Source organism: Thalassophryne amazonica, chromosome 4, assembly GCF_902500255.1.
Source record: "Thalassophryne amazonica chromosome 4, fThaAma1.1, whole genome shotgun sequence".
Classification (NCBI taxonomy): Eukaryota; Metazoa; Chordata; class Actinopteri; order Batrachoidiformes; family Batrachoididae; genus Thalassophryne; species Thalassophryne amazonica.
This window is the reverse complement of record NC_047106.1, coordinates 135,325,791-135,340,002: the sequence shown is the minus strand read 5'-3', so window position 1 is coordinate 135,340,002 and position 14,212 is coordinate 135,325,791. Positions and strand designations below refer to the sequence as shown.

The following is a 14,212-nucleotide window of genomic DNA, read 5'->3' as shown; positions in this document are numbered from 1 at the left end:
TTGTGAACACCCACTTTTCTACTTTTTTTTACTAATAGCCCAATTTCATAGCCTTAAGAATGTGCATATCATGAATGCTTGGTCTTGTTGGATTTGTGAGAATCTACTGAATCTATTGGTACATTGTTTCCCATGTAACAATAAGAAATATACTCAAAACCTGGATTACTCTTTTTAGTCACATAGCACTACTATTATTCTGAACACTATTGTACATGCGACATTGAAACATGGAGTGCTACATACCTCACCTCAAGGTATGATATGATCTGTTAGATAGCTACCAGATGTCTCATGTCAATGATACATCACTTTACAATAAGCAAAATAAAAAAACAGAAGCTGCAAAAAATTAATGGCAGCAAGACATTACAATCATGCGGATGTCTTGCTTTTAAAGATTTTTTCCAAAAAAACATGCTACTTCTGTTATCCAGCATATTGCTGCAAAAACGATCAAATCTTTTTGTTTTTCTTCATCTAATAAAACATTAAGAAGATACCCCTTTATTCACTCTTCCGTTTCTTCAGTTGAGTGAAATACATGTCTGTTGATGTGCCTTTGTTGTTCTTAGAAAAGAAAAAAGCAACAGGTACATTTTTTTGTCTACCGCGGTGTTGTCCCCTACTTTGAACACAGAGATAAAACATGATGCAGTTCTGAGTTCCAACTTTCCACTTGTGAGGTACTTGGAATGCAGCATGACCATTCTTTGATTAGTAACACTGTTGAACTCAGCTGGTGGCACTGATTGAAATTTTCTCAAGCATGTCAGCCCCGTGGCTACGATCGGTCTATTCTGGGCTGGCGTTAAAATGTCCTCACCACCCATACATGTTGATGGAACCTAAGACATCATGTAGAGTGAAAATGGCTGCACAGTTCTCGTCCAGCAGACAGACAGTCCGCACAGTCGCAGAGAACTGAGAAGAAGTAGAACTATTTGTTTTCTCATTCTGTTCAGTCTGTTTTTAACCTTTTTTCTTGCCCTTTTCATTTCACTCTCTCCCTCTCTCTCAGGGTCACTCCTCCGTGATGGTGGGCAGCTGATGAATGCAGGGTGAACTGGGCATGATGTGTACCTCCGGGTGAACAACGATGCTGGAGATGGACCACACATCATTCAGCTCTGCAAAGAAGCCACAGGTCACACATTTTATCCTGGCACGAGTAAGAAAGAATTACGAGTTGTATCGTAATCCAAACATCTGTCACATAAAAAAATATGCTTGCTTTAGCAAAACTATCGACACACAGGCGTAATGCATGTTAATACAGCACTGCGTAAAAGTTTCTGCACCCTTGAGCTTTTACATTCATTTTTTAGGACATCAAATAAAATAAATAAAAACAGCAATGCAAGCTTTGGCATATGTCCCCTCTTTTGTGTTAAGATGGTGTATGGTTTCACAGCATATGTGATAACGAAGTCTGAAAAATTAACCCCATAATTCAAATGTACATGTTCAAAACACTCTTGGCACCATCGAGATGCGACGTACATCTGACAGTCTATGTGCAGTTTTTGCATCATCTGATCGCAGTCTACATATTTTGATGGCATCAAAACAGCATCTGGAATGATCTGATCGTGGCTGATTGAGCTCTGAGACTGATCAGTCACAGCACAGCCTACCGGCATGTTGTGCCATGGATGTCCACTTCCACAGGGAAGACAAAGGAAATGTTGATATGTGGCAGGCATTCATCATGTACAATGGGTGTGAACAGCATGCAATCAAACCGAAAGCACCGTGTGCTGTTGCACCTCTCCGTGGGCTCATGCGCAGTAATGTGTCATAGGCACGGAGCTGAACGGATCTCACCTCTATAATATGCATATTATTACCCGATCACCATCAAAACTCTGTAGGAGGTGTGATGTGGAACTGTACTGCCAGGCCATGACAAGATTAGTAAACATGAAACTCACCTCCAGCACGGAACCAAGACAACGCAGAGTGCACAGGATCCAAACCCTTTTCCCCACAGCCTGTGGGGAAAAGCCTCTCAACAGGCTGCTGTGTGCTGCAAATAACCACGCAAAAATGAAATCCCATGTGATAATCCAACCTACATTCCGATGTACAGACTTGCATTGTGCTCCTGAAGTAAGCAAAAAAGAAAATAGAAATTAAAGCTCACCGGAAAGGCTGAGTCTGACACATGGTGTGACTGCTGCAAACTTTCAGCAAAGGTGTCTAGTGGCATGCGTTCACATGCGCCACTGGACCAGTGGTGCACGTGGGTCATGCAGAGGTTATGAACACACACACAACTGAGTGATCATTCCAGCCCCGCGCATGTGTGCAGGGCGCACGAGTGCATGACTGCGCAGTGTGTGAGCGTGTTTGCCATCCAGACGTTTGGACATCAGGCAGTCTTCAGTGCCTTTTATAACCATCTGACAGCAGTCTGTGTCATCTACCTGTTGTCCACATATGCTTTGGATGCCATCGTGCAGGTGTGGACGAGGTAATCTGGATGCATTCTGACACGGCTGACCACGCCTCTTTCCCTCCCGACTGCATCCAATTATGGCAATTTTTGTCGTTTTGGCCTGGTTCCTGTGCATTCTTGCTATGTGTGACGGGGGCTTAATAGTCACATTAAAATTACCATTACGGATGACTTTATCTACACACAAAAAAATACTATAAAGATAGTTAAACTGCTTAATAGAAACCCCAGAATTTAAGCACAGGTAGAATGTCCAATAATAATGCAGTTTACCAGAAATAACATGCACAATGATGGTAGGAAGCTTGTGAGATGTAACATCTGAGTCATGCTAGGTTCTATGAAGACCACAGAGGTGTCATGCACAGTTCAAACAGGGTTTGGGGTTTATACATGCATCATACAAAATTTCTGAAGGGCTCACATGCAGGGATGGAATGGAGGACTGAAGACTGGGGGGGAGTGAGATCAGGGTTCCAGCAGTAGAATCTGAGCGGAGGGGGTTCCAACGAACACAGATGACCTCAGCTGAGTCTGACACACATACACACAAAATAAAATCGCACAGACACAGCACGAATAAATGAAGGCAAAAGTAGTGTAATCAGAAACCGTTTCAGAGCATCAAGTCAGTGATGCCGCTGTTCGATATACAATTAATATCTGCTGGCTCCATAAATGTCTTGTCATGTTTGTATGATTGATTGATAAATCCCTGATTGCATAATTTATTCATATGGGACAGGTCCTATAGAGGAGGTTGGGTGAAGTAAAACACCAAATCAGAAAATGTTGGGACAGTATGGAAAATGGAACAAATGAAGAAGAAGGGGGAAAAAAAAAAGGTCAACGTAGTGCATGCTATATTTCACCACTTGTGTTAGGTTGATGTATGGTTTCATAGTAGAGGTGATAATGAAGGTGGAAAAATACTATAAAAACTTGTGCTTTAACCCTCTGAGGTTGACTGATGCGCCTACATGTCCAACTGTGTTTTTCAAACGTGTTTCTATGAATAAAGAAAGGGATTGTCACAAAAACTGCATTTGACCACTTCCTGAAACAAAAGAATGTCACCTCTAATTTCAATCCCAGTTCTGATATTTTCCTCACAGCCAATCCTAGAACCCAGAAATGGTCACATGGGTCTGTCTCTATCTCTTTCACTGGCTGCCACTTCAACAGGTTCATTCAGAGCACGCCATCGCTCTGTTCATGAGTCAGATTCATACAACCCCAATTCCAATGAAGTTGGGACATTGTGTAACGTGTAAATAAAAATAGAATACAATGATTTTCAAATTCTCTTCAACCTATATTCAACTCAATACACCACAAAGACAAGATATTTAATGTTCAAACTGATAAACTTTTTTGTTTTTGTGCAAATATTTTCTCATTTCGAAATGGATGTCTGCAACACGTTTCAAAAAAGCTGGGACAGTGGTACGAGGTCTATTAGATAAGAAACCGACACTTTTACTTTTTTTTTAACTATATGGATTTGAATGAAGTGCGATTACACCAATCATGCTTGAACCCTCGTGCGCATGCGTGAGTTTTTTCACACGTGTCGGTGACGTCATTTCCCTGTGGGCAGGCCTTGAGTGAGATGTGGTCCCGCCCTCTCAGCTGAATTCCTTTGTTTCACACGCTGCTTGAGACGGCGCGCGTTGCTTTTTCAAAATTTTTTCTGGACCTGTGAGGAATATCCGAGTGGACACTAGTCAAGAAATTTAGCTGGTTTTCGGTGAAAAGTTTAACGGCTGATGAGAGATTATGGGGTGTTTCTGTCGCTGTAAGGACTTCCCACGGAGCGGGACGTCGCGCAGCACTTCCAGGCGCCGTCGTCGGCCTGTTTTGACCTGAAAACATCCTAATTTAAGGCTTAATTCACCCAGGACGTCGTGAGAGAACAGAGAAGATTCAGAAGAGGCCAGCATGAGGACTTTATGCGGACATTCCACTGTTTAAGGACATTTTGTAATGAAAGACGTGCGCACAAATTCGCCAAGTCTTTTCCGTGACGACTCGGCGAATCTGTGTGTGCCGCGACAGGAAAAACACCTCCGTGTTGAAAACCATTTGTAAAATTCAGGCGGCTTTTGATGGCTTTCAACAAGTGAGTAACTGATAAATTGTTTAACAGCTTGGGCATGTTCCAACTTGCCCATTAAGGTTTCCAACGGAGGTGTTTTTCCTGTCGCGACCCCCCGCGGTCGGGTCCGGCCCGACATGCGAATCTGCCCACACGTTCTTTCATTACAAAATGTCCGTTAACAATGGAATGTCCGAATAAACTCCTCATGCCGACTTCTTCTGAAAGTTCTCTGTTCTCTGACGACTTACTGGGTCAACAGAGCCTGAAATGTGGAAGTTTTCAACTTGAAACGGCGAGACGCTGCCACCTCGAAGTGCAGATCGCCGTCAGGCGCCGTGGGCCGTCCTTAAAGCGACACTACCAGACCAAAATCTCTCATCAGCCGTTAAAATTTTTACCGAAAACCAGCTGAATTTATCGAATGGTGTCCACTCAGTTGTGCCTTACAGTTTTTGAAAAAATTTTTATCAATCAAAGCAGCAGTCTCTGAGCCATTCCTAAACAATGAAAAAACGACGAGAGGGTGGGCGACTCCTCACTCAAAGACTGCCCACAGGCGAATGACGTAACCGACAGGCGTGAAAAAACTCTCGCATGCCCACGAGGGTTCAAGCATGTCTGATGTAATCACACGTGATTCAAATCCATATGGTTTTTGAAAAAAATAATAAGGTTGGATACTTTTCTAACAGACCTTGTATGTTTACCACTGTGTTACATCACCTTTCCTTCTAACAACACTCAATAAGTGTTTGGGAACTGAGGACACTAATTGTTGAAGCTCTGTAGGTGGAATTCTTTCCCATTCTTGCTTGCTTGATTAAACGGATTAATCATGAAACTGCAAAAATGTGGGGTAGGAGCTACAGAGTGTGAGTGTGAGGCCGACACACAAAACAGCGCACACAGACTGAAGTTAAAAAGGTCAGGCTCGCCTCCACTGACAGTGTGACATTCACAATTTACTCACACGTTTATTGAGATCGTATCGATATCAGTAAAATCTTATCGATACCCATCCCTAGACACTGATGTCGTGTGAATCACTCCAGAGATGATAACAGGTTACAGTTCAGTTTCACAAGTGTTTATTTCTCAGTAGCTTTTACATAATATATGAGAAACATGTTAGATTTACACAGAAACGCAGAGGTTTCAGAGCGGATTCCATCATATGTGATGTGCGTGTATTCTGGCATCCGTGAGATGACTTGTAAATCACTCCAGAAGTGTTATCAGGTTACAAAATAGATTTTTTTACAAAGTTGAAACAACTAAGTTGAATAACAAATTGTTACATCAATTTTTCTCATTGAGACAGCAGTTCTTTTTTTAGAGTGTATGCCAGTTCATATGTCATTCGAGCCAGCACTCACACAGCAGTACGAATATTCCCCAGTTCGAATGCAGCACAGCAGTAGTATGCCTGTTCTCTACATTCGTGCTGGCTTGCCAATTTGGTGTATTTCCCTAAGTGTCACACGAATGCTGTCCGAGGAATTCGAATGCAGCACGACTTGCACGAAAGTTGTTCAAATGTCAATTCATACAGCATCCATGCTAGGGATGAGCGAGTACACCACTATCTGTATCTGTTCAACCATCTAAATTATCTGTATCTGTACTCGGAGTGGGCGGGCCTAAACCGGAAGTGGGCGTGGTTTAACCTGAAATGGGTTGGGGCTTAAATCAGTACACTATTTTAAGTCTGAAAGTGATATGGATTGATCAGAAGTTGCTATATTTATTGTTTATTTGAAAACTACAGAACAGCCTCAAAACTGAGATTTAAATCAATGTTTTTGATCACAAAAGTAAGAGAACTATTTACAGAACAAGTTTTTATGAACTCAGAACAAGAATATTCTTAATTGTATGAATAAATATTTACAGAACAGCCTCAGAGATTCAATGTGTTAGGAAAATATGAACTACTAAGTACGCATGAACAAGAGTTGTCATATTCAACACAACTTTCTTTAAAAAAAATTTTTGTTTTAATTTTATGATCAAACTGTGATTTTTTTTCAATTATTTATTTATTTTTACTAACTAACAGTTCTTGGCATTTGTTTTCCACACAAAGTAGAACAATGCTGATTAAGGTGTGTGTGTGTGTGTGTGTGTGTGTCTGTGTGTCTCTGTATGCATGTGTGTGTGACTGGGTGAAAGGGAGAGAGAAAGAGGTTGTTCTACTGACCAAATAGTCCTATGCTGTTTTTCAGATCTTCATTTACTTTAATGAAGACCAGTTGTTCCACATGGCTAGGGTCTAAGGTTTGCTCGTTGTGGACTGACCACATTTCCAGCTGTGCTAAAAACACGCTCAGACTGGACACTAGTAGGTGTCCTCATTGGAACAGCCCATTTCTTTTTTCTGCAGGAAGGACAGGACTGAAGTGCTGCTGGTGGCAGGTGTCTATTCTGTGTTTCTTGCAGATGTAGCCACAGGGTCGCAGAGCTCCATCCTATGGAATAATGTCCTCTTCAGAGCATCCACATCAACACTGTGTGGGCAAGAGCTGGCCTTATATGTGGGGTCAAGGAGAGTGGTGAGCAGAAATGTAGAGTTTGCAAGGATGGGTTCGAAATGCCATTGTAGTTCTTTGCTAAGATTGGCTGCAAGTTTCCTCGCTGCTACCCCTCACCTTCCCCTGGACTCAGCTGCACCATCCTGGTTGTGCCCCTCTGTGGTATCCTAATCATCATCACCAGCCATGACATGATCAGAGTCATCCTCAGATTCCTCACCAGCTGCACAAGCCCCAAAATGCAGTGACCTGATGATGGCGCACAAGCCATGCAGTAGGGGGATGACCTCAGAGATGGAGGCACTGTGTTTTGAGAGTGCCCGTGTGACCTCCTCAAAAAGACTCAGAACAGTGAGCATGTCTGATGCCAACCTCCACTCATTTGGGTAGATGACTTTTGGAGCTCTACCCATGTTAGACTCCTGTGTCATAATCTGCACAGCCCTGCGCTGCTCCACCAACCGCTGGAGCATGTAGAACATATAGTTCCAACCTTGTTTTTATATCTGTTATGAGAGTGTGCTGGGGGAGGTTCAACTGTGTTTGCAGCTCGTGTAGTCTGTTGTTGGCTTTACTTGAGCGATGAATATAGCCAGAGATGCTCCTGGACAGAAGGGATGCCACAATCCTGTCCTGCTCCAGTGCCTTGATCACCACCAAGTGAAGCGTATGGGACACGCAATGGATGTGCCCAAATTCACTTAAAGCCTTCACCATGTTGGCTGCATTATCTGACACGACAAACTTCACTCTAACAGGCTGTCCAACAGACTCTTTCCACTCTCTCATCTTTTCTTTTAGGCAGCACAGAATGTTGTTTGCTGTGTGGTCGATGTCCAGCACACCAACATTTAGCAGCCCTGCTTTCCACTGCACTGATGATTCACCCACACGTTCACACCAGTGCCCAGTTATACAGAGGTATGCATGGGCAGTGTGGTTGATGGTCCAGAGATCAGTAGTGAGGTTGATGACAATTCTATCAGCTGCCTTGACTAACTGGACCAGCTCCCCTCTCATTGCCTCATACAGCTCAGGCACTACAGTTCTACTGAAATAGTGCCTTGACGGGATCTTATACTTGGGCTCTAAAAAGGCAACAAGAGACTTGAAACCTCTCCTCTCCACCATAGAGAAAGGCTCAAGATCAGTGCAGATCATTTTACCAATCATCTCCGTAATTTTTGTTGGGCTGGTTTGCAGAGAATGGCTGCTTTGCTGCAAATGCAGTGAGTACTGGTGAAGAGGAGGAAGAAGGTGAGCCCTTAGCAGCACCCAGCTGAACACCAGTGTCCTGAGAAGAAATGCTGCTCTGAGAAGTGGAGGAGGAGGTGGTTGATACAGTGGGGTTTCTCATGTGATGAACATATAACAGATGGTTTTGTAGAGATGATGTATTGTAATGTTTTGGATCTCTGCCTCTGCTTATTTTACATTTACACGTGGCTTTGGAGGGATCATTTTCACAAACAGTGAAAGAGTCCCATACTGCAAAGGTCCTTTTGGTTTTTGGTGGAGGAGGACCTCCATCACCAGATGCAATATTGGTCTCAGTGGGGGCAAGGTGGGTGCTACCACTACTGCTACTGCGAGTGATACTGCCTGGTTTAGTGTCAGCTGAGGTTCCCTCTGTATCACTCATTGTATAAGAGAGAGCGAGAGCGAGAGAGACAGAGACAGAGTGCGCACTATGTAACAGTTAAAATATCTACTGTACAACCCCAATTCCAATAAAGTTGGGACTTTGTGTAAAATGTAAATAAAAACAGAATACGATTTGCAAATCCTCTTCAACCTATATTCAATTGAATACACCACAAAGACAAGATATTTAATGTTCAAACTGATAGACTTTATTGTTTTTGTGCAAATATTTGCTCATTTTGAAATGGATACCTGCAACAGCTTTCAAAAAAAGCTGGGACAGTGGTATGTTTACCACTGTGTTACATCACCTTTCCTTCTAACAACACTCAATAAGCGTTTGGGAACCGAGGTTACAAATTGTTGAAGCTTTGTAGGTGGATTTCTTTCCCATTCTTGTTTGATGTACGACTTTAGTTGTTCAACAGTCCGGGGTCTCCGTTGTCATATTTTGCGTTTCATAATATGCCACACATTTTCAATGGGCGACAAGTCTGGACTGCAGGCAGGCCAGTCTAGTATGCGCACTCTTTTACTATGAAGCCACAGTGTTGTAACACGTGCAGAATGTGGCTCAGCATTGTCTTGCTGAAATAAGCAGGGACGTCCATGAAAAAGACATTGGTTGGATGGCAGCATGTGTTGCTCCAAAACCTGGATGTACCTTTCAGCACTGATGGTGCCATCACAGATGTGTAAGTTGCCCATGCCATGGGCACTAACACACCCCTATACCATCACAGATGCTGGCTTTTGAACTTTGTGCTGGTAACAATCTGGATGGTCTTTTTCGTCTTTTGTCTGGAGGATACAGTGTGCATGATTTCCAAAAACAATGTGAAATGTGGACTCATCAGACCACAGCACACTTTTCTACTTTGCATCTGTCCATTTCAAATGAGCTCAGGCCCAGAGAAGGCGGCGGTGTTTCTGGATGTTGTTGATGTATGGTTTCACTTTGCATGGTAGAGTTTTAACTTGCACTTGTAAATGTAGTGGCAAACTGTGTTAACTGACAATGGTTTTCTGAAGTGTTCCTGAGCCCACGTGGTAAGATCCTTTACACAATATCAGTTTTTAATGCAGTGCCGCCTGAGGGATCGAAGATCACGGGCATTCATTGTTGGTTTTCAGTCTTATCGCATATGTGTAGAAAGTTCTCCAGATTCTCTGAATCTTCTGATTATATTATGGACTGTAGATGATGGAATCCCTAAATTCCTTGCAATTGAACATTGAGAAACATTGTTCTTAAACTGTTGGACTATATTTTCATGTAGTTGTTCACAAAGTGGTGATCCTAGCCCCCTCTTTGCTTGTGAATAGCCTGGCCTTTTGGGGATGCTGCTTTTATACCCAATCATGTCACTCACCTGTTTCCAATTAGGTGTTCTTTGAGTATTCATCAACTTTTCCAGTCTTTCTTGCCCCGTCCCAACTTTTTTGAAAGCTGTTGCAGGCATCCATTTCAAAATGAGCAAATATTTGTACAAAAACAATAAAGTTTAGCGATTTGAACATTAAATATCTTGTCTTTGTGGTGTATTCAATTAAATATAGGTTGAGGATTTGCAAATCAATGTATTCTATTTTTATTTACATTTCACATGATGTCTCAACTTCATTGGAATTGGGGTTGTATTCAAAGCTTATAAAAAGCCTATATACAGTATATAAAGCTTAATTTGTAATATTTATAATATTACAGTGGTCCCTCGCTATAATGCGGTTCACCTTTCGCGGCCTCACAGTTTTGCGGATTTTTTTAGTCCAAGTTTGCATGCTTTTTTTTTTTATACAGCGCATTGTGTTCTGCGTCCTCATCAAGCAGACCACGGCACCGCGAAGGCAGAGCACGCGCACTGTGTTCTGTGTGTCTGTTTATAAGAATGTTCTCGCCCAGAAGAAAAAAGAGCGCCAACAACTACCCATAACTGTGTTCGTCACTCGGAAAAAGACAGCTGCACCGAGGTGGAAAAAGACGCTAGCAGAGCAGTGCCAGGATGAAGAGGCGCGATCAGAGGAACTGTGAAATACTGGTCAGTCACTATTAATAATTTCTTATGTGTCCAACCTCGTAGGTTGATCGTTAAAATTAAATTCGTTAGTTCTAAAAGCCATCATAATTATTTATAGGAAAATGTTCTATTTTTATTTCTCAAACAAATGTTTGGGCCTGAAAACAGGTTGGTCTTTTTTTCTACTAAGGTTTGAACTTTTGAGAGTGTTTACACAAGAGAGAAAAGTGAGAAAATGTTAATGCCTGTTTGAGAAAATGTGTAGCGAGGGGTTTTACAGCCTTAAAACATCTATAATAATTGTAAAAAAATAACGCTGACTACTTCGCGGATTTCACCTATCGCGGGCTATTTTTAGAACGTAACTCCCACGATAAACGAGGGACCACTGTATATTTATTTTTATGAACTGCAGTGAGAAAGTGTCAGATACTGCATGCAGCCATATTCAATAAAAAATATTAATATAGGCTACTTTGTGTGTTCAGCTATATGTATATATGTGTGTAAGTGGTCTGTAAGACTATTTTTTAATGATCTGTGTGAACTTGGTGATTCATGCAAACATCCAGTGATGGCAAACAGGGAAATAATATGTCAGCCTTGTTCATTGTATTTTTCTCAAAAGCACGGCGTTCGGTACGAGCAAAGTTTTCCAACTGACTTTATATCACCAGCCAAACTAAGAGCAAACAAATGGTTAAAAAAAAACGATCGAAGTGGATGCGGTGACCGATGCGACACAAGCCGTTTCAGCTCTGTCTTGTCAAATGCACCGCGTACGTTGCAAAACAAGTTCACCAAGTAACTGTAGATATCATACAAACCGAAATAGAGGCAAGCTGAAGAAAACCTAAGGAGTACTGAAGAGAGCAACATGAGCTAGAGTCAAGCCAAGCACAGAGAGATCAGTCTGTCTGTGTGTGTGCGAGAGTGGGGCACAGATCTGACTGCAGAGATGTGTAGGTGTAGGGAGGGGTGGGTGCTGTGTGTGACTGGCCAATCACAGAGCGTGAAGACAGTGTAGGGAGGGGTGGGTGCTGTGTGCGACTGGCCAATCACAGAGCGTGAAGACAGTCAGTTACCCAGTGAGGATTTTGATTCACGAGCACGGATATTGATGAGTTTTACTCATTTGAAACGAATATCCAGCTCAACACTAATTTGTGCAATTCATGCTGCAGGTCAAATGTATGTAGTTTGACTGCAGGTCGAATTACATGAATGATATTTGAATGTCCATTCCTATGGTAGTATGAATGCGGTGCGACTAACTCCACTGCCCTTCGGATGTGTTACAGCACAAGCGACACATGAATGTACCCACTGCTGTAGGAATGCTGTTCGAATGCAGCACAAATTGCATGAATGGCGTTTGAATTGCAATTCGTACTCTAGTGTGACGGGGTATAATATTCATACTGCAATCTAACAGCATTCTTGGTATTCGCACTGTGTTCCAAAAACATCTGGACTGCAGTCAAGAGGTGATGCACAAAGAATGTGCACAAATCAGTCAGGACGAGTTGGAGCACAGTTTGGGTATTCAGACAACTGTCTAGAAACTACAGATGTAATGTCTGCTCTCAGAATATTGATGGGGAAGTATAGAGAAGGCCAGATGGAGTTACACTGTGTAGCTGTGGATTTAGAGAAAGCTTATGACAGGCTGCCAAGAGAAGAGTTGTGGTGTTGTATGAGAAAGTCTTGAGTGACAGAGAAGTATGTGAGGATAGTGTGGGACATGTACAAGGACAGTTTGACTGTAGTGAGATGCGCAGTAGGAATGACAGACTCATTCTAGGTGGAGGTGGGATTACACCAAGGGTCAGCCCTTTTATGTTTGCATTGTTGATGGACAGGTTGACAGATGAGATCAGACAGGAGTCTCCATGGACAATGATGTTTGCAGATGACATTGTGCTCTGTAGTGTTGGGGAGGTGATGGTCTAGTGGTTAAGCTGTTGGGCTTGAGACCAGAGGATCCTTGGTTCAAATCCCAGCCTGACCGGAAAATCACTAAGGGGCAAGGTCCTTAATTCCCTAGTTGCTCCCGGTGTGTAGTGAGCGCCTTGTGTAGCAGCACCCTGACATCGGGGTGAACGTGAGGCATTATTGTAAAGCGCTTTAAGCGTCTGATGCAGATGGAAAAGTGCTATATACACGCAGTCCATTTACCCTTTACTATTTAGTGTAGTGTAGAGTAGAGAGCAGGCTGAGTCTAGCCTGGAGAGGTGGAGATATGTTCTGGAGAGAACAGGAATGAAAGTCAGTAGGAAGAAGACTGAGTACATATGTGTGAATGAGAGGGAGCCCAGAGGAATAGTGTGGTTACAAGGAGTAGAGGTGGTGAAAGTATATGAGTTTAAATACTTGGGGTCCACTGTCCAAAGTTGTCCAAAGTACTGGAGAGTGTGGTAGAGAGGTGAAAAAGAGAGTGTAGGCAGGGTGGAGTGGGTGGGTGGAGAAAGGTGTTAGGAGTGATTTGTGACCAAAGAAAATCTGCAAGAGTGAAGGGGAATGTTTTCAAGACAGTAGTGAGACCAGCTATGTTGTACGGCTTAGAGACAGTGCCACTAACAAAAAGACAGGAGGCAGAGCTGGAGGTGGCAGAGCTGAAGATGTTGCGATTCTCTTTTGGGGTGACGAGAATGGACAAGATTAGAAATGAACATATCAGAGGGACAGCTCAGGTGGGACGGTTTGGAGACAAAGTAAGAGAGGCGAGATTGAGATAGTTTGGACATGTGCAGAGGAGGGACCCAGGGTATACAAGGTCTGTTAGAAAAGTATCGGCCCTTTTTATTTTTTGCAAAAACCTGATGGATTTGAATCATGTGTGCTGCGTGAGCAAACCTTGAACCTTCGTGCGCATGTGTGAACTTTTTCACGCCTGTCGATTGCATGATTTTCTGGTAAGCAGCCTTTGTGTGAGGACATGTGTCGTGCGCTCGGCGGATTTTCATTGCAAGGATAAAGACGGAACGACTGGAGCAGCGCCGCATCAAATTTTGCCAGAAACTGGGCGACAGCCAGGTGGAAACCATTCGGATGATTCAGACGGCTTTTGGTGACTTTTCAGTCGTGTGACTATCCAAGAAATTGTGGAAGAGGTGGGCATGTCACAGCATGTCCTGTGAGACTTTCAACACGGAGGCGCTTTTGCTCCGCCGTCAGCAGCAGGATGAATTTCACAGCCACTCTTTTCCTGGCCAAATCTTCTGTTACAGTGGAATGGACGTCTTTAAACCGGTTGTACCTCTCCTTAATCTGTGTGATGCCCATAGCATCGTCACCGAAAGTCGTCTTAATCTTCCGAATGGTTTCCACCTGGCTGTCGCCCAGTATCTGGCAAAATTTGATGCAGTAGCGCTGCTCCAGTTGTTCCACCATTTTTTTTGCAATGAAAATCCGCCGAGAGCACTGCACATGTCCTCACACAAAGGCTGCTTACCAG

The 14,212-nt window shown here is 43.0% G+C and overlaps 1 protein-coding gene across 1 annotated transcript in view; it reads right to left on the bottom strand.

Moving 5' to 3' along the window:
• Nucleotides 1-620: 620 nt before the first annotated feature.
• LOC117508801 (glycerophosphodiester phosphodiesterase domain-containing protein 5-like) overlaps nt 621-14,212 on the bottom strand; it is a 63,836-nt gene continuing 50,244 nt past the window's right edge. The window contains exon 10 of the mRNA XM_034168632.1: nt 621-1,130. Within this exon, the coding sequence (XP_034024523.1) occupies nt 1,024-1,130 (107 nt within the window). The 3' untranslated portion in view covers nt 621-1,023. The remainder of the gene's footprint in view (nt 1,131-14,212) is intronic.